This window comes from Platichthys flesus, chromosome 18 (genome assembly GCF_949316205.1).
Source record: "Platichthys flesus chromosome 18, fPlaFle2.1, whole genome shotgun sequence".
Lineage (NCBI taxonomy): Eukaryota > Metazoa > Chordata > Actinopteri > Pleuronectiformes > Pleuronectidae > Platichthys > Platichthys flesus.
Genome location: NC_084962.1, coordinates 13,979,095 through 14,000,211, shown reverse-complemented (window position 1 = coordinate 14,000,211; position 21,117 = coordinate 13,979,095). Strand labels below are relative to the sequence as shown.

The 21,117-nt window shown below is 39.7% G+C and overlaps 3 protein-coding genes across 3 annotated transcripts in view; all 3 read right to left on the bottom strand.

Moving 5' to 3' along the window:
* epm2a (EPM2A glucan phosphatase, laforin) overlaps positions 1-21,117 on the bottom strand; it is a 36,082-nt gene that overhangs the window by 13,989 nt on the left and 976 nt on the right. The gene's annotated exons all lie outside the window — the stretch shown is intronic.
* On the bottom strand, positions 3,074-9,572 carry LOC133973274 (hydroperoxide isomerase ALOXE3-like). Its single transcript, XM_062411030.1, has 14 exons — positions 9,278-9,572; positions 8,538-8,742; positions 8,326-8,407; positions 8,104-8,226; positions 7,905-8,008; positions 6,858-7,030; positions 5,949-6,092; positions 5,611-5,814; positions 5,223-5,309; positions 4,947-5,113; positions 4,429-4,550; positions 4,232-4,332; positions 3,775-3,945; positions 3,074-3,645 (listed from the first exon to the last, which is right to left on the bottom strand). Exons 1-14 carry the CDS (start codon positions 9,422-9,424, stop codon positions 3,466-3,468), a joined length of 2,010 nt encoding a protein of 669 aa, XP_062267014.1. The 5' UTR covers positions 9,425-9,572; the 3' UTR covers positions 3,074-3,465.
* On the bottom strand, positions 12,438-19,153 carry LOC133973276 (hydroperoxide isomerase ALOXE3-like). Its single transcript, XM_062411033.1, has 14 exons — positions 18,631-19,153; positions 17,908-18,112; positions 17,695-17,776; positions 17,473-17,595; positions 17,274-17,377; positions 16,273-16,445; positions 15,345-15,488; positions 15,007-15,210; positions 14,619-14,705; positions 14,343-14,509; positions 13,827-13,948; positions 13,635-13,735; positions 13,178-13,348; positions 12,438-13,048 (listed from the first exon to the last, which is right to left on the bottom strand). Exons 1-14 carry the CDS (start codon positions 18,775-18,777, stop codon positions 12,869-12,871), a joined length of 2,010 nt encoding a protein of 669 aa, XP_062267017.1. The 5' UTR covers positions 18,778-19,153; the 3' UTR covers positions 12,438-12,868.

Genomic DNA, 21,117 nt, shown 5'->3' with positions numbered 1-21,117 from the left:
TAGGGGTCGGCAACCCGCGGCTCTGAAGTCCCTCTGCAGTGGCTCCCTGTACAGTGTTGTGCATGTCCCGCATATTTCCAATAGAACGGGGTGAATGTGTGTTTGTGTTTGTTTGTGTATGTGCGTGTGTTTGTGTGTGTGGGCGCGCGCTCCCTGACAGCGCGCACACACACAGAGGCCCCGGGGCTGTGCCCCTTCCACATTCACTCGCTCAGAGACACACACAGTGAGATCAGAGCTCGTTTACATGAAGCAGCCAGTCGAGGACAAACAAGGGGCATGAAAACTATTCTAGCTCCAAATTGGGGCATGACAGAAAAAGTTTGATAACCACTGATCTACAGGAACGTGTTGTTGCAGTAATGTTGGCAGTAATGAAGAGATGACTATCGAGTGTCACACCCAGGTTCCAAGCAACCTTGGAGGGGGCTACCACGGTGTTGTCAAAGGTAATAGTCAGGTTGTGTGCGGGAGAGCCTTTCCCTGGAGGGAAAAGTAGTTCAGACTTGTCAATGTTAATTTTCAGTTGGCTAACCTGATAATATTATGATTCACGTTCTTTCTTGCATTGAAATACACATAGTAATAAAGAATCCATAAATTCTAACTGGCCTGAGGAGAGTTAAGAGTTAATGCCGCTGTGCCACTGTATGAGTGTTTGTGCGAGTGGTAAGACTATATTGTAAAACGGTTTGAGTGTTATATAAATACAAAGCTGTATCCCTTTTTGCTTTGAATAAGGGAAAAAAAAAACGATTTGCTTGTGAATTCACAATGAACTTAACAATAGTGGTTTGACTGAATAGATAATTTTTTACTCGAGCCCAATTCATATTAACTTAGACTCCTCTAATATCTGTGCAACATATGTTGATTTATCGATTCACATTTTCATTTTGGACTCATAGCAGTCATACACAATATACACTATGTTCTGTACACACCATTAAAAGTTAAAAAGAAATTGAATACACCGGGGCGGCTGTGGCTAATGGGTAGAGTGGTCGTCCTCCAAACTGAAGGTCGGCGGTTCGATCCCCAGTCTGACCCATCTGCATGCAAGTATCCTTGGGTAAGCTGCTGAACCCTGCATGACCCCCCATTAAATAACAAAGTGCTGCGAATAGATGCACTGTGTGAATGGGTGAATGTAAAACTGTACTGTAAAGCACTTTAGTGGTCATCAAGACTAGAAAAGCACTATATAAATACAAACCATTTACCATTTATATATTATATACAGTATCACATAGCGCTCACCATATTTCCTCTTGCACTGCAAATTTGCTTGTACAACAGTGCAGGATATACTTTCCTCTATAGATTCAATAATGTACTTATATTTTCCTGAATAATATTTTTATAATTTTGCGATACATCGAAGAGTTACTTTTACTAAAAACTCCACTAATATTTAAAAGTAGATGTGCAGTGAAGTCATTGAGGCTTGTGTGCGGGCTTCATGTGCACCGCACACAAGCTGCACGTCCGGACTGTCTGAAGCGAGAATGACCCCGAATCTGAACAACATGGTCACGGCTGTTTAACACGGCACGGCACGGTATTATAGCCCCTGTTAGATTATAGCACGGTTAGTACTCAGTGGAGTCGATAGTGTTTGGTGTCATCTAAATATAACAAACACAAATGTTTGTAATTCTATCTAAGTGAGGACACAGATTGGTATAGTGCATTTCCTGGCCCCTTATCCTAACCAAAATGTCCTCACGTCCCCAAAATGCCCTCACTTTACCCAAGGTGTCATCACTTAACCCAAAAGGTCATCTTCTCAAAAATGTCTTCACTTCACACAACATGTCTGCACTGTCGCAATGTTTCCTCACTCATCCCAATATGTCCTACTATAATGATTCCTAACATAATGGTTTCAGCATGTGCATCAGTCATGCACTTTCCTCCTGATGTCTGGATGCCAGACAAACTTAGCTCCGCCCACAACATTTTAGGTCGAGAAGTTCGGTCTGGAGTCGCTCCGTTGAGGAGAAATTATGCCCGACCGGGCCAATCAGATTGTCAGGGCGGGCTTTATACGATAATGGACAGATGATCAACAGTAACGTAATCAACCACGTCATCAAAGTGCCCTTGGGTTGAATTTGTTTTCAACAAACACGCCTGCCGCTGGAGAGCTCAGATATGTAGATGCTGCCATTGAGTCTGTTTTAGAAGACATCGACCAGCGCATTCATTTTGAAAGAGGAACAGAGAAAGTGGAGGCGACGCCAAAGCACCGCGCTAATCCCTATTGCGCCGGCGCTTGGCTGTTCACGCCGGACACTGAAGTGACGCTGAACCGCCGGGCAGCGCTAATAATATCACCCGTTGATCCAGTAGATTAAAAGCATATACTTACTTGTTGCTCCAACATTAAGCAACAGCGTCCCAACATGTGTCCTCCTTGGTGTTGTCTTTATACAACATGTTCCGAGAATCATACAACTCACTGTACTTCTCCACTTCAATTATTAATTTAATGTCATCCATGTTGAAGAACTTCGCTGTTTGCGCCGTTAAATGTCAGGTGTCGGGGGTAAATTACGTATTCTCCACTCAAGCCTATGTGGAGAACGTAGCCCCCCCTCTCTCTCTCTTTATCTGTATCACTGCTTGTGTTGCTGTAGTGGATGGGCAGAGGTGGACATTTAATAATGTAATTGGTCAAATTAGTGTAATTTAAGGCTTGGCGCTGCGCTGAAGCGTCCGATGTGAACCCGGCGTTAGTAAATAACTGACAATGCGTTGCTTAGCATACGTCACATACTACATTGCTCTGATTGGTTGTAGGTCTATCCAATTGAGTGAAGAGGAATTTTATTTCCTGTTCAGTTGAAACACGCCCCATAATCACAGCCCAATGGAGCGGTCTCAGACTCACATTCTGACTAGAATTGTGAGTCTGACAAGGTCAGGCTAGAAATTGATATGTCATGTTATAAAACTAAAGGGAGGTTGCATGTATGAGCGTGTGATGGAAATTCGTCTTGAGATTTGAAATAATGAGATACTCAGACTGGAGTTGCCTTTGAGTCTTTTTAATAGGAAGCTCTGCAGAGGTTACACAACAAGCACAGGTCCTCAAAGTGGAACTGCCCCAAAGTCAAAAAAAAAGCCAGTACTTATACACAGAGGTGTTTCAGAAAACATAACACGGAAAAATTACATAAAATCAACATCTATCTACTGTGTCCGGTCTCTGTTGCAGTTGGAAGAAAACATTACAGAATAAGTGAATACACACTGTTTGTCAAGGTCACATCAGTGAGAGGCCGCCAAATAAGGAATTATTTCCTACGTCCATCAATTAAGTTGTTGCGTAAAAACCACACCACAGGCCCACATAACACAAATATTTGATCACGTCATGCAACACATACCCACAACAAAAACACCTCCCAGGATGAAATACAATTTGTTAAAGATACAGAATTGATCTCTCTGACATCCTCAAATAGACACGCTGTTCTCAATGCGAGAAGGGAGCAGGTAATCGTAGGGCAGTTCAAGCTGCGAGTTTCTCTTCTCGATTTCTTCGCCGAGTTTTGACAACTCCGCTTGAAACTCCAGAATCACCTGTGTAAGCTCAGGCTCGTCAAATCTTTTCTCAGGATATTGACCCAAAGGAACCTGCCAAGGACAAAGTTGAGACAGAAATATTTCATTAGCAGAGTTCATTGTGGTGGAAAAAATTACAAATTCGTATTAAATTATACAAGTATGAATTAATTAATGCATTAATATTTAAATAAAACGTACAACATCACTGTATTTCCCTGAAAGTTGATTTATCAACACGGATATGGCGACAGTCTCTCCAACATTGGGGAGGGTCTCCATAATTGTCTCCATGCTAGACTGCCCCTTGGTGGTTGGAGGAGGTTTGTGCAATAGCAATGCAGCATTCGGTGTCCAGTAGTAGAAGTCAAACTAGATGATGAGAGAAGTTTCAACAAACATGTAATATATAATTAAACATTTTTGTATTTATTTATTATCTTATTTCCTGTAGTTAGGTTGTGGCAAATTTGATATTTGAAATAATTGAATCGACTGAATCTCATTAAAAGTTACAAAAAGTGATGTAAATGTAGGAAATGAAACCTCATGGTGGAAGAAGCAGATTACACATCTGCCCAACGTCCCATATATTTGAAAGGTGAAAACAAACCTCAATACATATTCCAGTGTCCTAACATTTTCACTTTTGCCTCACCTGTCCATTATTGACTGCTGCGTGTTGAACCGACACTGTGAAGATGACCATGGTGATGAATCTTATCAATTCCTCAATGGAATGAAAGGAAGATGGGAATCCTGTCGGCGGCACCACCATCATTAGTTATTGTTTGGCATTCACAATTTGCATTGGACATTGGACTATATGTTGTATACAGAACATGGGTTAAATACCTGAGGCTTTGTTGCTCAAGAGGCCGTAGGTGAATATCTCACAGATCCAATCCTGCAGCTCTCTGTCTTTAGAGACGTCAGCGTCTGAGAGATAGTAGTACTCCACTGCTGCCCTCACAAAGCTGGTTAACACAAAACAATGGGATTGTGAGTAATTATGTGGAAGAATGTGAAAAAAAAAAGTCCCTATCAAAACCCACAGACTTAAATTAAACATGGACATTATGACAGCTCCCCAAAAGTGAGGCCAAAGCATCTCAAACGACACCTGGAGTTTATCAGACCAGCCACCTAGTTCAAAGTATTTAACATTTCTTCCAAAGGATTCACCGCCAGCTAGTGGTGGCTTTGATGACATTTCCAATACAAAAATTAAAAAAACTAATCTCAGCATAATGTAAATACATTAATTCCTGTCTCCTACATGCTGCACCACTTCTTTACTGGAGACAAGCTGTTGATTGTAAAACAGATCACTGAGGACATCTGCAATATTTATTACCTAAATTTGAAGTTACCTGTTGATGATGGACCACAGCTTCAATCCATCATCTCTGTAGTAGTAGTTGGGGATTGACTCCAGTCCTCGTGCAGCGATGTTCTCTGGCAGACAGACGGAGCTGTAGGTCATTTCACGGAGGGACCTCCTCATGATCTCTATCATCCCCTCAAGTCCAGCTGTACTCTAATAATAAATTATCCAGAAATATTTGCTATTAGACAAATATAACGTTGTAAATCAAGATGAATAGAATAGTCCGGCTTTGTATTATTTATAAGTGAAAGAGCCTTACTGTTTTAAAGATCCCATCAGGTCCCATTAGACCGACACGGCCTCTAATGTTTATGTCGAGAGTGGACTTACAGTGTGGAATCAACAGCTGAAGAGAAAGACAAGTTAAGAAGCTTATTAAAGCCAGAATGGCACAGAATCTACTACAAAAATGGGTTCTTCACTGACCCATAGCATATCCTTTACCACCAACTAAATATGTTCGATAGTTTTTGTGTGATATATTTATAACAAACAGGGAAATAAACAGCAACACATCCTGGCTGTGTTCATCAAAACAGGTTTCACTCAACTCATGAACAAAAACCTTAAATACCAGTCAAACATCAGTTCAGATCCAAAAGAAAAACACAGGTACGAGCAGAGTGAACTCTGCTGTGTCGTCGTACCTTGTAGAGGGGATGAATCACAGGGAAGCAGCGCAGAGTGGCCACAGTGTAGACCTCTCCCATGAAGTGAGTATTCATGAGGTGATGGACGGCTTCATGATCTAGCATATCTGCGTTTTTAATAAACATCTTGGCCAGCAGCCAGTCGGTCTCCAGATCACTGGGCAGAAAGATGGGATTCTTCTCTGAGGTCTGTTGATGCAGCTGTAATGTGATGAAAAATATTAACATTAAATAGTTTGCAGAGTGAAACAGGACTTTTGAAACAATCAAAGAAAAATCGTAAATTGGAAAATAATGTTATTCAATGACAATACTTGATTTTGATGTAAATATACCTGTATTGCAATTGGCATCAGTTTGTTTTGTGGGTTCAAGTAGAACAAACAGAGACCAGAAGTCACAGTCAGAGATTCTCCATTGTAGACATAAGTGGGGATTCCATCCAGCTTCTTTTGGTCATAGAGGAATATATTGCCTTTCTGTATGGGAAGGAATCAAGACCCAATACAGATTTATAATTAATCAATGGATCAATCAACCTTAAATCTAAACTTAAAACTAAACTAATGCATACCAAAGCAATCAGTAAGGGAAAAGATAACAATCAAACAAAGTTAAGAATTAAATATATGTTTATTTAAACCATGAATTATAAAACACTAGGTCTTCCCCCTAGCTTCAAAAACCACATGAATTTGAGATGCTTTGGTGGTTTTGTAGATGTTTCACATATTTAAGCAACTTAATGTATATTTTATAATTTTGTTAGTGTTAATTAACTAATGTTTGTCATCGGAAAAATCATCCATTCATCCATCTACCTATTGTGCCCTTAGTAAAGGGTTAAATGGTTATTGGATCCCTGTGTTTAAATGTGCTCACCAGGAGGTATGTGACCCAGTCAACTTTAAACTCTCTATACCAGTAACAGTATTACACATTCTATATACTTTTTTTCAATACCAGTATTTTTTGATATAGGTGTGATGTGTGCTGTCCTTTTGGGCTTGGTCACCACTGGTGAGGCAGAGTTTTCAATGAATTGTCGCTAAAAAATTGTATTGAATGTTGTTTGTTGTCTCTGCTTGTTATAAAGACATGCATTTGTCTGTCAGTGTTGCTCAAAGACAATTTGCATCACTTTGACAGTAATTTTCAAATGTTAAATTGTTGTTTTCAATCTGAATCAATGATTCAAGGATTGAGGATGAGACAATATTATCTTATTCCCTCTTCTTTCTTACCCCAATTTCCCTCATCAGACTGTTGCCCTCAGCCAGGAAGGGCTTCACCATCTCCTCTGTGACAGGGAAGTTTCGGGGAAGCTCTGAACAGCGCTTGATCAAAGTGGGGTTGATTCCGTTCAGAAACTGGTATCCGTAAAAGTCATCCTCCTTCCAGTGCTCTGCAACGTACTCTGAATAAAAAGAAACAGAGATAAAAGGTTTTATCTGCTCAGGTTTGATGTACAACATGATCCTAGTCATAAAAAATTTATGTATTTTTTAATTTCTATAAAAACCATAAAGATAAGTTTTTAATTAACGAAAAGGAATAAAATGGGTTCAACATTATCAGCTGATTTCAATAGATTTCCATGTTGAATTTTAAGATGCACCAACCATAACAAGGGATATGAAAGGATGCATGTGCCTGTAGGAAAATAAACTGTAGTTAGGTGTTAACTAAACAATTTCAACTATGTAATTCTCGATAACTATTACAATATTACACATACATATATACTGTATCCAATTGTCTTTTTTCAGTTTATTGTAAAGTTTAAAAAAAAACGAATTAAAACTTTTAATAGAATAAATGTTGGTCACATCGTGGGTGCATTGTTTTCCATGATATTGAGCAGCATGTTGGAAACATTTATCCTATATATTATAACATATGAATGATTGTTTTAACTTTGGAGGTTGGCTTATTCAATTCACATGTGTTGTTTACAGCAATGAGTCCATATATAAGCTGTATAATAGTCAGCTTTGGAGATTTAAGTGATTACCAATCTACCAATTTCTGTTAGATCACTTTTGAACTGATAATTCTGTGTGTGTCCCACATCCTAACATGTAGCCACTTGTTACTGTATATCTACAGCGGTTCTCCAGTCACATTCACAGCCACCAGACACCAGGTATCAGACCACCAAACTTCTGGTTAGTAAGACAACCTCAACCTGCTGAGCCACAGCCAAACCTGATTTGTGAAACCAGAGAGGACAAGCAGTTCTGTCGAGGAAGTCTATGATCTAATCTGCAGTACTGGAAAACAGGAAATACCTGACATTGGTGTCTTTTTGAAGTTAAAGAGTCTTTTCATGTCGTCGAGATCTTTCCATTTTTCGGTGGATCCAACCATTCCCTTAAAGTGGAATTTCCTTCCACTTAATTAAGACAAGGGAAAAGGGAAAGAGACAAAGAAAGTGTGAGTATATTTGAACCAGTTTGTATTGTAAATCTGTATCTACAGTCGACCCACAGTTGTTTGTTTGCATCTTTCATTTCGTCCGTTTTTGACTGAGAGAAGCGGATTTCAGCTGGTAGCTCAGACGCATTTTCAAAACTACTTATGTGGAGTAGTCCTTCAGCGAGAGGCTTCCACCTGAAAAAAACAAAGGAACAAAGTTACATTAAAGTAAATTGTCTCTAAGTGGACATACCTGGATCTTTAGGTACAGGACGTGCTGTGCTGCACACTTACTGGTACAAGCTCTTTTGAAGTGTCAGCTCTTTTTTCCGGTGCTCAATCAACAGGGGATGGTCGTCCTCTAAAAACTTCATGGCTGAGAAGTGAAAGAATGTTACAGCAGTCAAATGTCACCTTTAAAAAAAATTGATGATTTCTTATCCCCCAAAAATATCCATTATTTAATAAAAAAAGATCTGAAAATTAATAATGATATAATATCAAACCTCTCCCTCCTCTCAGCTCCACATACTCTCCCCTGGAGATCCATCTGTGACAGGGGAAGAGAATGGCGTCTCCCTCTGGAGTCGTCACTTCTATGGTGGAGCAGTACCACTCGTCTTCTTGGAAAAAGAGAAGGGGATCCTTCTCCACCTTGACCAGCAGAAGTTTCCCAAGAGATGAACTGGTTTTCACCGTGTAGGTCCCGGTCTGGAAGTAAGAGTTAATTTAAATATAAACAGTGAAGTAAGAGCAACATCTGTTGAAAAGGGTTGGGTTTGATGTTATCAGACTCACAGAGATAGACAAACATGGCAGCTGGCTAGTGAAAGTGGGACAAACACCACACCTTGAATTAACTTCAAAACAAGTGGTTGAAATTTGCTGAAACACTGCCCATAAATGTGATCTACAAAAACTAAATAAATTTGTTCTGGCAGAGATCTGCTCTTCTTAACTGAAAAGTTGCTGTTGATCAAACTTTGATTAAGCAGAAACTATTAAAAAAATATATAGAAGGATTAAAATAAACATCAAAATCTGAACCAGGAAGAAAGCGTACCAGCAGAAACGGGCCTTTATGAGAGATTTAAAAGAGTATAAGGAGTTTGTTGGACTGACCACCTTAAGGATATTGATCCAGAGAGTGGCAGCCCTGACAGGAAAGGCCTTGTCAGCTTGTGAATGTACGATCCTTTAATTTGATTATACATATTAGAGTGTCGTGCAGGTTGATTTAACTTACTTTCCCGGGGCAGAAGTCTTTACCAAAGTTGTCCAGATCAGTTTTCTCACTCTCTCCCTCACTTCCAATTAGAGTGACAGAAACGTGATCCCATGTTCCTGCACTTGGCATGTCACCTGTTGACACCTGAAGCTTGTACTCAGCCATGGTCACTCAGTGGATCCGGTCCAGAAAAACAAGCAAAATATCAGGTCCAGATTTTTCCTCTCCGTAATCTGTTATCTTGATCTCTGCCTCTTCTCCTCACAACCCTCCACCCTATATTTAAGACCTTTACAAGACCACACCTCTTTTGGACATTAAAAAAAGTTCAGTTATATAACTCACGATCGGACGATTATTGCAACAGAACAGGTTTAATGTTTGGCATCTAGGCTCCAACTTAATCACTCACTCAAAAGATTACACAGGAAGGATGGGAGTGATGAGCAAATACTTGGAACCCTGTTGGAGCCTATAGGTGGATGCTAGGGTGGTGGTGGGGCAGAAGCAACTGGTGGCAATACTGTAGCAGCAGTGCGAGCAAAGGGGATGATGGGAAATTTCTCTCTGCTTAAATAGACCACCCGATAAGGTGGGTGTTTCTTATAGATGATTGTCGAGAGTGAGGTGTTTCACATGATGTATGTCACATGATTGGAGCAGCGCTGTTTTTTTTGTCAGCTTGAAGTCCTTTACATCAGGATATGACACGTATTTGCTCAGGTTTGTCCTGTTGCGTTGTCTGCACTAGTGTACATCTGTTTACATTTGTTAATTTAACCCAAACTGACTTTGTACTCAAAGACCGAACTCCTCTGATAGGGTGAGATGTGACCTTTAACAGGGGTGTTTCCAGAAACTTTAGGGACTTAAAGAGACCTGCATGGGGACCCTACACAACTGTTATGTATTGTGTAATCAGCCATTCTCTGAGTTTAATCAGTTCAGGGCCTCAGCTAATGACCTTATTTGCCTTCTGCGCTGCAACGTTCTTCCTGGTACTGATAATAACAGGTTTTGTTATGCTGGGAACTGGCAGACTAACCTAATATCACATTTCATTTAGCTGACACTTTTTTATCCAAAGTGACTTGAAATAAGTGCATTCAACCATGAGAGTACAAACCCAGAACAACAAGAATCTGCTCCACCTTCTGAGTGAGAAGGGGAAGTATTCTCCTGATGTTGTACAGCATCTATCTACAGCAGTGATTCTCAAACTGTTTCGGAGGCAAAACAGGTGGGGCGCATGACCAGGAGGGGGAAATGTGAGGAGGAACTGATGTTATAGCCGAACTGACGTTTTGACGTCCGACATCTCTTTAACGGTGGAAAAGTAAAACAAATCGTTATTTTGCCGGAGCCAGGGGTCGGCAATCCGCAGCTCTAAAGCCCCTCTGCAGTTGCTCCCTGTACAGTGTTTTGCATGTCGCGCATATTTACCAGGAACGAGGCGAATATGTGTGTGTATGTGCAAGAGTCACACCCATGTTCCAAGCAGCCTTGGTGGGGGCTACCACGGTGTTGTCAAGATAATTGTCAGGTTGCGGGCGGGAGAGCCTTTCCCTGGAAGGAAAAGTAGTTCAGACTTGTCAATGTTAATTTTCGGTTGGCTAACCTGATAATATTATGATTCACGTTCTTTCTTGCATTGAAATACACATAAATAATCCATAAATTCTAACTGGCCTGAGGAGAGTTAAGAGTTAATGCCGCTGTGCCGCTGTATGAGTGTTAGTGCGAGTGGTAAGACTATATTGTAAAACAGGGTTTGAGTGTTATATAAATACAAAGCCGTATCCATTTTTGCTTTGAATAAGGAAAAAAAAAAAGGTTTGCTTGTGAATTCACAATGAACTTAAGAATAGTGGTTTGAATGAATAGATAATTTTTTCTGACCGATCTGCATGCAAGGATCCTTTGGCAAGCTGCTGAACACTGCATGACCCCCCATTAAATAACAAAGTGCTGCGAATAGATGCACTGTGTGAATGGGTGAATGTAAAACTGTACTGTAAAGCACTTGAGTGGTCATCAAGACTAGAAAAGCACTATATAAATACAAAACCATTTACCATTTATATAAATATATTATATCCAGTATCACATAGCGCTCACCACATTTCCTCTTGCACTGCAAATTTGTTTGTACAACAGTGTCTAGATCTACTTTCCTCAATAGATTCAATAATAATGTACTAATATTTTCCTGAATAATATTTTTATAATTTTGCATGTAGAATTTTTTACATGCAATGAAATATTTGATACATCGAAGAGTTACTTTTACAAAAAAACTCCACTAATATTTAAAAGTAGATGTGAAGTGAAGTCAAAGGGTCAGGTTGCTGAATTGAAGCTAGTGTCCGGGCTTCATGTGCACCGCTCTGTCCGGGTCCCACTGACCAATCTCCTCACAAGAGCCCAGGACCAAGAGCTGCACATCCGCACTGTCCGGAGCGAGAATGACCCCGATCTGATTATCATGGTCACGGCTGTTTAACACGGCACGGCACGTTATTATAGCCCCTGTTAGATTATAGCGCGGTTAGTACTCAGCGGAGTCGATAGTGTTTGGTGTCATCTAAATATAACACACACAAATGTTTGTAATTCTATCTTAGTGAGGACACAGATTGGTATAGTGGTATTTCCTGGCCCCTTATCCTAACCAAAATGTCCTCACGTCCACAAAATTACCTCACTTTACCCAAGGTGTCCTCACTTAACCCAAAATGTCATCTTCCCCAAAATGTCCTCACTTTTCACAACATGTTGTCACTTTGCCCAACATGTCTCCCCTTTACCCAACATTACATTACATGACATTTAGATGACGCTTTTATCCAAAGCGACTTACATTTTTAGAACACTCATCATTTTTTTATGAGGGGCCATCTAGGGGTTCAGTATCTTGCCAAGGACACTTAGGCATGCAGATGGGATAGAGTGGGATTCGAACCGGCAACCTTCTTGTTGCAGAGCACTCGCTCTATCCCCTAGGCCACGCTCTCCCCAACATGTCTGCACTGTCGCAAAGTTTCCTAACACATTACAATATGTCCTTTGTTAATGATTCCTAATATAATGGTTTCAGCTGGTGCATCAGTCATGCACTTTACTTCTGATGGACATGAAATTGATAAATCATGCATGATGTTATAAAACTAAACTGGAGTTGCCTTTGAGTCTTTTTAATAGGAAGCTCTGCAGAGGTTACAAAACAAGCACAGGTGCTCAAAGTGGAACTGCCCCAAAGTCCAAAAAAGCCAGTACTTATACACAGAGGTGTTTCAGAAAACATAACATGAAAAAATTACATAAAATCAACATCTGTCTATCTACTGTGTCCGGTCTCTGTTGCAGTTGAAAGAAAACATAACCGAATAAGTGAATACACACTGTTTGTCAAGGTCCCAGCAGTGAGACGCCGCCAAATAAGGAATTATTTCCTACGTTCATCAATTAAGTTGTTGCGTAACAACCACACCACAGGCCCACATAACACAAATATTTTTAGCAAATCATGCACAAACTACCCACAACAAAAACACCTCCCAGGATGAAATACAATCAGTTAAAGATACAGAATTGATTTCTCTGACATCCTCAAATAGACACGCTGTTCTCAATGCGAGAAGGGAGCAGGTAATCGTAGGGCAGTTCAAGCTGCGAGTTTCTCTTCTCGATTTCTTCGCCGAGATATGACAACTCCGCTTGAAAATCCAGAATCAACTGTGTAAGCTCAGGCTCGTCAAATCTTTTCTCAGGATATTGACCCAAAGAAACCTGCCAAGGACAAAGTTGAGACAGAAATATTACATTAGCAGAGTTTATCGTTGTGGAAAAAATGACAAATTCTTATTAAATTATACAAGTATGAATTAATAAGTGCATTAATATTTAAATAAAACGTACAACATCACTGTATTTCCCTGAAAGTTGATTTATCAACACGGATATGGCAACAGTCTCTCCAACATTCGGGAGGGTCTCCATAATTGTCTCCATGCTTGACTGCCCCTTGGTGGTTGGAGGAGGTTTGCGCAATAGCAATGCAGCATTCGGTGTCCAGTAGTAGAAGTCAAACTAGATGATGAGAGAAGTTTCAACAAACATGTAATATATGATTAAACATTTTTGTATTTATTTATTATCTTATTTCCTGTAGTTAGGTTGTGGCAAATTTGATATTTGAAATAATTGAATCGACTGAATCTCATTAAAAGTTACAAAAAGTAATGTAAATGTAGGAAATGAAACCTCATGGTGGAAGAAGCAGATTACACATCTGCCCAACGTCCCATATATTTGAAAGGTGAAAACAAACCTCAATACATATTCCAGTGTCCTAACATTTTCACTTTTGCCTCACCTGTCCATTATTGACTGCTGCGTGTTGAACCGACACTGTGAAGATGACCACGGTGATGAATCTTATCAATTCCTCAATGGAATGAAAGGAAGATGGGAATCCTGTCGGCGGCACCACCATCATTATTTGATGATTGGCATTCACAATTTGGACATTGGACTATATGTTGTATACAGAACATGGGTTAAATACCTGAGCCATAGTTTCTCAAGAGACCGTAGATGAATATCTCACAGATCCAATCCTGCAGCTCTGTGTCTTTAGAGACGTCAGCGTCTGAGGGATAGTAGTACTCCACTGCTGCCCTCACAAAGCTGGTTAACACAAAACAATGGGATTGTGAGTAATTATGTGGAAGAATGTGAAAAAAAAAAGTCCCTATCAAAACCCACAGACTGAAATTAAACATGGACATTATGACAGCTCCCCAAAAGTGAGGCCAAAGCATCTCAAACGACACCTGGAGTTTCTCAGACCAGCCACCTAGTGCAAAGTACGTAACATTTCTTCCACAGGATTCACCGCCAGCTAGTGGTTGCTTTGATGACATTTCTAATACAAACATGAAAAAAAAAAAAAATCTCAGTATTAATTACATTAATTCCTGTCTCCTACATGCTGCACCACTTCTTTACTGAAGCGAGCAACTGATTGTAGAACAGATCAGTGAGGATATCTGCAATATCTATAACCTAAATTTGAAGTTACCTGTTGATGATGGACCACAGCTTCAATCCATCATCTCTGTAGTAGTAGTTGGGGATTGACTCCAGTCCTCGTGCAGCGATGTTCTCTGGCAGACAGACGGAGCTGTAGGTCATTTCACGGAGGGACCTCCTCATGATCTCTATCATCCCCTCAATTCCAGCTGTACTCTAATAATAAATTATCCAGAAATATTTTCTATTAGACAAATATAACGTTGTAAATCAAGATGAATAGAATAGTCCGGCTTTGTATTATTTATAAGTGAAAGAGCCTTACTGTTTTAAAGATCCCATCAGGTCCCATTAGACCGACACGGCCTCTAATGTTTATGTCGAGAGTGGACTTACAGTGTGGAATCAACAGCTGAAGAGAAAGACAAGTTAAGAAGCTTATTAAAGCCAGAATGGCACAGAATCTACTACAAAAATGGGTTCTTCACTGACCCATAGCATATCCTTTACCATCAACTAAATATGTTCGATAGTTTTTGTGTGATATATTTATAACAAACAGGGAAATAAACAGCAACACATCCTGGCTGTGTTTATCAAAACAGGTTTCACTCAACTCATGAGCAAAAACCTTAAATACCAGTCAAACATTAGTTCAGATCCAAAAGAAAAGCACAGGTACGAGCAGAGTGATCTCTGCTGTGTCGTCATACCTTGTAGAGGGGATGAATCACAGGGAAGCAGCGCAGAGTGGCGACAGTGTAGACCTCTCCCATGAAGTGAGTATTCATGAGGTGATGGACGGCTTCATGATCCAGTGTATCTGCGTTTTTGATAAACATCTTGGCCAGAAGCCAGTCGGTCTCCAGGTCACTGGGCAGAAAGATGGGATTCTTCTCGGAGGGCTGTTGACGCAGCTGGAATGTGATGAAAAATATTAACATTTAATAGTTTGAAGAGTGAAACAGGACTTTGGAAACAATCAAAGAAAAATCGTAAATTGGAAAATAATGTTATTCAATGACGATACTTGATTTTGATGTAAATATACCTGTATTGCAATTGGCATCAGTTTGCTTTGTGGGTTCAAGTAGAACAAACAGAGACCAGAAGTCACAGTCAGAGATTTTCCATTGTAGACATAAGTGGGGATTCCATCGAGCTTCTTTTGGTCATAGAGGAATATATTGCCTTTCTGTATGGGAAGGAATCAAGACCCAACACAGATTTGTAATTAATCAATGGATCAATCAACCTTAAATCTAAACTGAAAACTAAACTAATGCATACCAAAGCAATCAGTAAGGGAAAAGATAACAATCAAACAAAGTTAAGAATTAAATATAAGTTTAATTAAACCATAAATTATAAAACACTAGGTCTTCCCCCTAGCTTCAAAACCCACATGTATTTCAGATGCTTTGTTGGTTTTGTAGATGTTTCACATATTTAAGCAACTTAATGTATATTTTATATATTTTATAATTTTGTTAGTGTTGATTAATTAATGTTTGTCATACAGAAAAATCATCCATTCATCCATCTACCTATTGTGCCCTTAGTAAAGGGTTAAATGGTTATTGGATCCCTGTGTTTAAATGTGCTCACCAGGAGGTCTGTGACCCAGTCAACTTTAAACTCTCTATACCAGTAACAGTATTACACATTCTATATACTTTTTTAAAGTATTTTTCAATACCAGTATTTTTTTATATAGGTGTGATGTGTGCTGTCCTTTTGGGCTTTGTCACCACTGGTGAGGCAGAGTTTTCAATGAATTGTCGCTAAAATTTTTAATTGAATGTTGTTTGTTGTCTCTGCTTGTTATAAAAACATGCATTTGTCTGTCAGTGTTGCTCAAAGAGAAATTGCATCACTTTGACAGTAATCTTCAAATGTTAAATTGCTGTTTTCAATCTGAATCAATGATTCAAGGATTGAGGATGAGTCAATATTATTTTATTCCCTCTTCTTCTTACCCCAATTTCCCTCATCAGACTGCTGCCCTCAGCCAGGAACGGCTTCACCATCTCCTCTGTGACAGGGAAGTTTCGGGGAAGCTCTGAACAGCGCTTGATCAAAGTGGGGTTGATTCCGTTCAGAAACTGGTATCCGTAAAAGTCATCCTCCTTCCAGTGCTCTGCAACGTACTCTGAATAAAAAGAAACAGAGATAAAAGGTTTTATCTGCTCAGGTATGATGTACAACATGATCCTAGTCATAAAAAATGTCGAACGAAAAGGAATAAAATGGGTTCAACATTATCAGCTGATTTCAATAGATTTCCTTGTTGAATTTTATGATGCACCAACCATAACAAGGGATATGGAAGGATGCATGTGTTTGTAGGAAAATAAACTGTAGTTAGGTGTTAACTAAACAATTTCAACTATGTAATTCTCGATAACTATTACAATATTACATATACATATATACTGTAACCAATTGTCTTTTTTCAGTTTATTGTAAAGTTTAAAAAAAAACTAATTAAAACTTTTAATAGAATAAATGTTGGTCACATCTTAGGTGCATTGTTTCCATGATATTGAGCAGCATGTTGGAAACATTTATCCTATATATATTAACATATGAATGATTGTTTTAACTTTGGAGGTTGGCTTATTCAATTCACATGTGTTGTTTACAGCAATGAGTCCATATATAAGCTGTATAATAATCAGTTTTGGAGATTTAAATGATTACCAATCTACCAATTTCTGTTAGATCACTTTTGAACTGATAATTCTGTGTGTGTCCCACATCCTAACATGTAGCCACTTGTTACTGTATATCTACAGCGGTTCTCCAGTCACATTCACAGACACCAGACACCAGGTATCAGACCACCAAACTTCTGGTTAGTAAGACAACCTCAACCTGCTGAGCCACAGCCAAACCTGATTTGTGAAACCAGAGAGGACAAGCAGTTCTGTCGAGGAAGTCTATGATCTAATCTGCAGTACTGGAAAACAGGAAATACCTGACATTGGTGTCTTTTGGAAGTTAAAGAGTCTTTTCATGTCATCGAGATCTTTCCATTTTTCGGTGGATCCAACCATTCCCTTAAAGTGGAATTTCCTTCCACTTAATTAAGACAAGGGAAAAGGGAAAGAGACAAAGAAAGTGTGAGTATATTTGAACCAGTTTGTATTGTAAATCTTTATCTACAGTCGACCCACAGTTGTTTGGTTTTGTCTTTAATTTCGTCCGTTTTGGCCTGAGAGAAGCGGATTTCAGCTGGTAGCTCAGACGCATTTTCAAAACTGCTTGTGTGGAGTAGTCCTTCAGCGAGAGGCTTCCACCTGAAAAAAACAAAGGAACAAAGTTACATTAAAGTAAATTGTCTCTAAGCGGACATACCTGGATCTTTAGGTACAGGACGTGCTGTGCTGCACACTTACTGGTACAAGCTCTTTTGAAGTGTCAGCTCTTTTTTCCGGTGCTCAATCAACAGGGGATGGTCGTCCTCTAAAAACTTCATGGCTGAGAAGTAAAAAGAATGTTACAGCAGTCAAATGTCACCTTTAAAAAAAATTAAAGATTTCTTATCCCCCAAAAATATCCATTGTTTAATAAAAAAATATCTGAAAATGAATGATGATATAATATCAAACCTCTTCCTCCTCTCAGCTCCACATACTCTCCCCTGGAAATCCATCTGTGACAGGGGAAGAGAATGGCGTCTCCCTCTGGAGTCGTCACTTCTATGGTGGAGCAGTACCACTCGTCTTCTTGGAAAAAGAGACGGGGATCCTTCTCCACCTTGACCAGCAGAAGTTTCCCAAGAGATGAACTGGTTTTCACCGTGTAGGTCCCGGTCTGGAAGTAAGAGTTAATGTAAATATAAACAGTGAAGTAAGTGCAACATCTGTTGAAAAGGGTTGGGTTTGATGTTATCAGACTCACAGAGATAGACAAACATGGCAGCTGGCTAGTGAAAGTGGGACAAACACCAAACCTTGAATTAACCTCAAAACAAGTGGTTGAAATTTGCTGAAACACTGCCCATAAATGTGATCTACAAAAACTAAATAAATTTGTTCTGGCAGAGATCTGCTCATCTTAACTGAAAAGTTGCTGTTGAGCAAACTTTGATAAAAATATATAGAAGGATTAAAATAAACATAAAAATCTGAACCATGGAGAAAGCGTACCAGCAGAAATGGGCCTTTATGAGAGATTTAAAAGAGTATAAGGAGTTTGTTGGACTGACCACCTTATGGATATTGATCCAGAGAGTGGGAGCCCTGACAGGAAAGGCCTTGTCAGCTTGTGAATGTACGATCCTTTAATTTGATTATACATATTAGAGTGTCGTGCAGGTTGATTTAACTTACTTTCCCGGTGCAGAAGTCTTTACCAAAGTTGTCCAGATCAGTTTTCTCACTCTCTCCCTCACTTCCAATTAAAGTGACAGAAACGTGATCCCATGTTCCTGCACTTGGCATGTCACCTGTTGACACCTGAAGCTTGTACTCAGCCATGGTCACTCAGTGGATCCGGGCCAGAAGAACTAACAGATTTTTCCTCTCCGTGCTCAGTTTTCTTGCTCTCTGCCTCTTCTCCTCAGAACCCTCCACCCTATTTAAGACCTTTACAAGACCACACCTCTTTTGGTCCTTAAACATAGTCGCTTCAGACAACTCACAGTCGAAAGTTCATGGCAGCAGAACAGGTTTAGTCTTTGGCATCTAGGCACCAACTTAATCACTCCCCCATATAATTGCTTAGGAAGGATTGGAATGTTGAGCAAATACTTGTAACCCTCCAGTTGGAGCATACAGGTGGATGCTAGGGTGGTGGAGGGGCAGAAGCAACTGGTTTAGTTAGTAATTTAAATTCTAGCTGGTACTTGGGTCTGACTGAAACTATTTGCAACTAAAGGGGGGGGGGGGGGGGAGCATGAGCAGTTGGGCCATATATAAGGCCTTTATTCAAATGATTTATAAATAACCCTTGCTGCATATTGTTAATAATGAATCTTATAATTGTTAAACCATTATTCCCTTAGAGTCATTCACATATATATTTCAAGCAGCTGTCTGATAAAGTTCTGGAGGTCGGACAGAGTGACTTTGTTGATTTCTATGCCAAGAGGGGTGGACAAGCCTGTGCACCAACAAGGGAGAACCAAATTGATTTGCGGTGACTCCCAAAGTAGTTCAGTCTTGTCAATGTTCATTTTCATGTGGCTGACATGGTATTATTATCATTCACATTCTTTTCTTGCATTGAAATACACATAGCAATAACTAATGAATGAATTCTAACTGGCCTGTGTAGAGTTAAGAGTTAATGTAAAAATGTGATTTGATTGAATACATTTCTGGTTAAAGTCTACAGTAGAAAGTAATGGTAAATCAATTTTTTCATTTTCTCAATGCACGCCTGTAGAGAGTTATTAACGTGCATCCAACAACCTGTGAGTCCTCTCATTCTCTGTGTGGTTATTACTCCCACAGAAATTTCATTCCAGATTCTTCTCATGTGAGTCCAAGATACTGAACCCCAAATTGCCCCTTAAGGCTCTGCTGCTGCATGAGTGATTTAGGACACACACATATATGCACTGTATAAGTGTTTGTGCGAGTCGTAAGACTATAATTTTCTTGTGAATTCACAATGAATTCACTGTTTTTGGGCGGGGGGGGGGGGGATATGACACTTATTTACTCAGGTTTGTCCTGTTGCTTTGTCTGCACTAGTTAAAATCTGTTAACATGTGTTAATTTAACTCAAAAGTACTGACTTTCTACTCAAAGACCAAACACCTCTGACAGGGTGAGATATGAGCTTTTAACGAAGGCCTCAGGTACTAAACTGACTTGCATTCAGCGCTGCAACATTCCTGCCTGGTACTGATAATAACAGGTTTGGTCATGCTGGGACCCAGCCCACTAACCTAACCTTGCATTGCATTACATTACATTTAGCTGACTTTTTTATCCAAAGTGACTTACAACAAGTGTATCAACCATGAGGGTACAAACCCAGAACAACAAGAATCAAGAATGTACAATTTCTTCAAGAAAGCCAATTTAAAAAGGGCTATAAGTAAGTGCCATTTAAGTGCTACTAAATTGATAATTTAAACTTTTTTCAAGGTATAGTCGGATCAGGTGTGTTTTTAGTGTGCGGTGGAAGATGTATAGACTATAACAAACACATGTGATTGAGTGTTTAGCTCGCAGTGAGGGTGCAACAAGCTGATTGGCCTGGACGTAGTTTGAAACGGATGCAGGTAGCCACTGGTAACCAGTGAAGGGAGCTGAGGAGGGGAGTAGTGTGAGTGAATTTGGGTAGGTTAAAGACGAGCTGCAGAGATTGGATGGCGCTAGCAGGTAGACCCGCCTGGAGGGAGTTACAACAGTCTAGGTCTGAGATGACCAGGGCCTTGACCAGAACATGCGCCAACCTCTGAGTGAGAAGGGGACTTATTCTCCTGATGTTGTGCAGCATCTATCTACAGGTACGTGTTGTTGCAGTAATGTTGGCGGTAAGGGAAGGTTGACTGTCAAGTGTCACACCCAGGTTCCAAGCACCCTTGGTGCGGGCTAACACAAGGTTTTCAAATATAATAGTCAGGTCGTGGGCGGGAGAGCCTTTACCTGGAAGGAAAAGTAGTTCAGTCTTGTCAATGTTCATTTTCAGGTGGCTGACATGGTATTACTATCATTCACATTCTTTTCTTGCATTGAAATACACATAGCAATAACTAATGAATGAATTCTAACTGGCCTGTGTAGAGTTAAGAGTTAATGTAAAAATGTGATTTGATTGAATACATTTTTGGTTAAAGTCTACAGTAGAAAGTAATGGTAAAT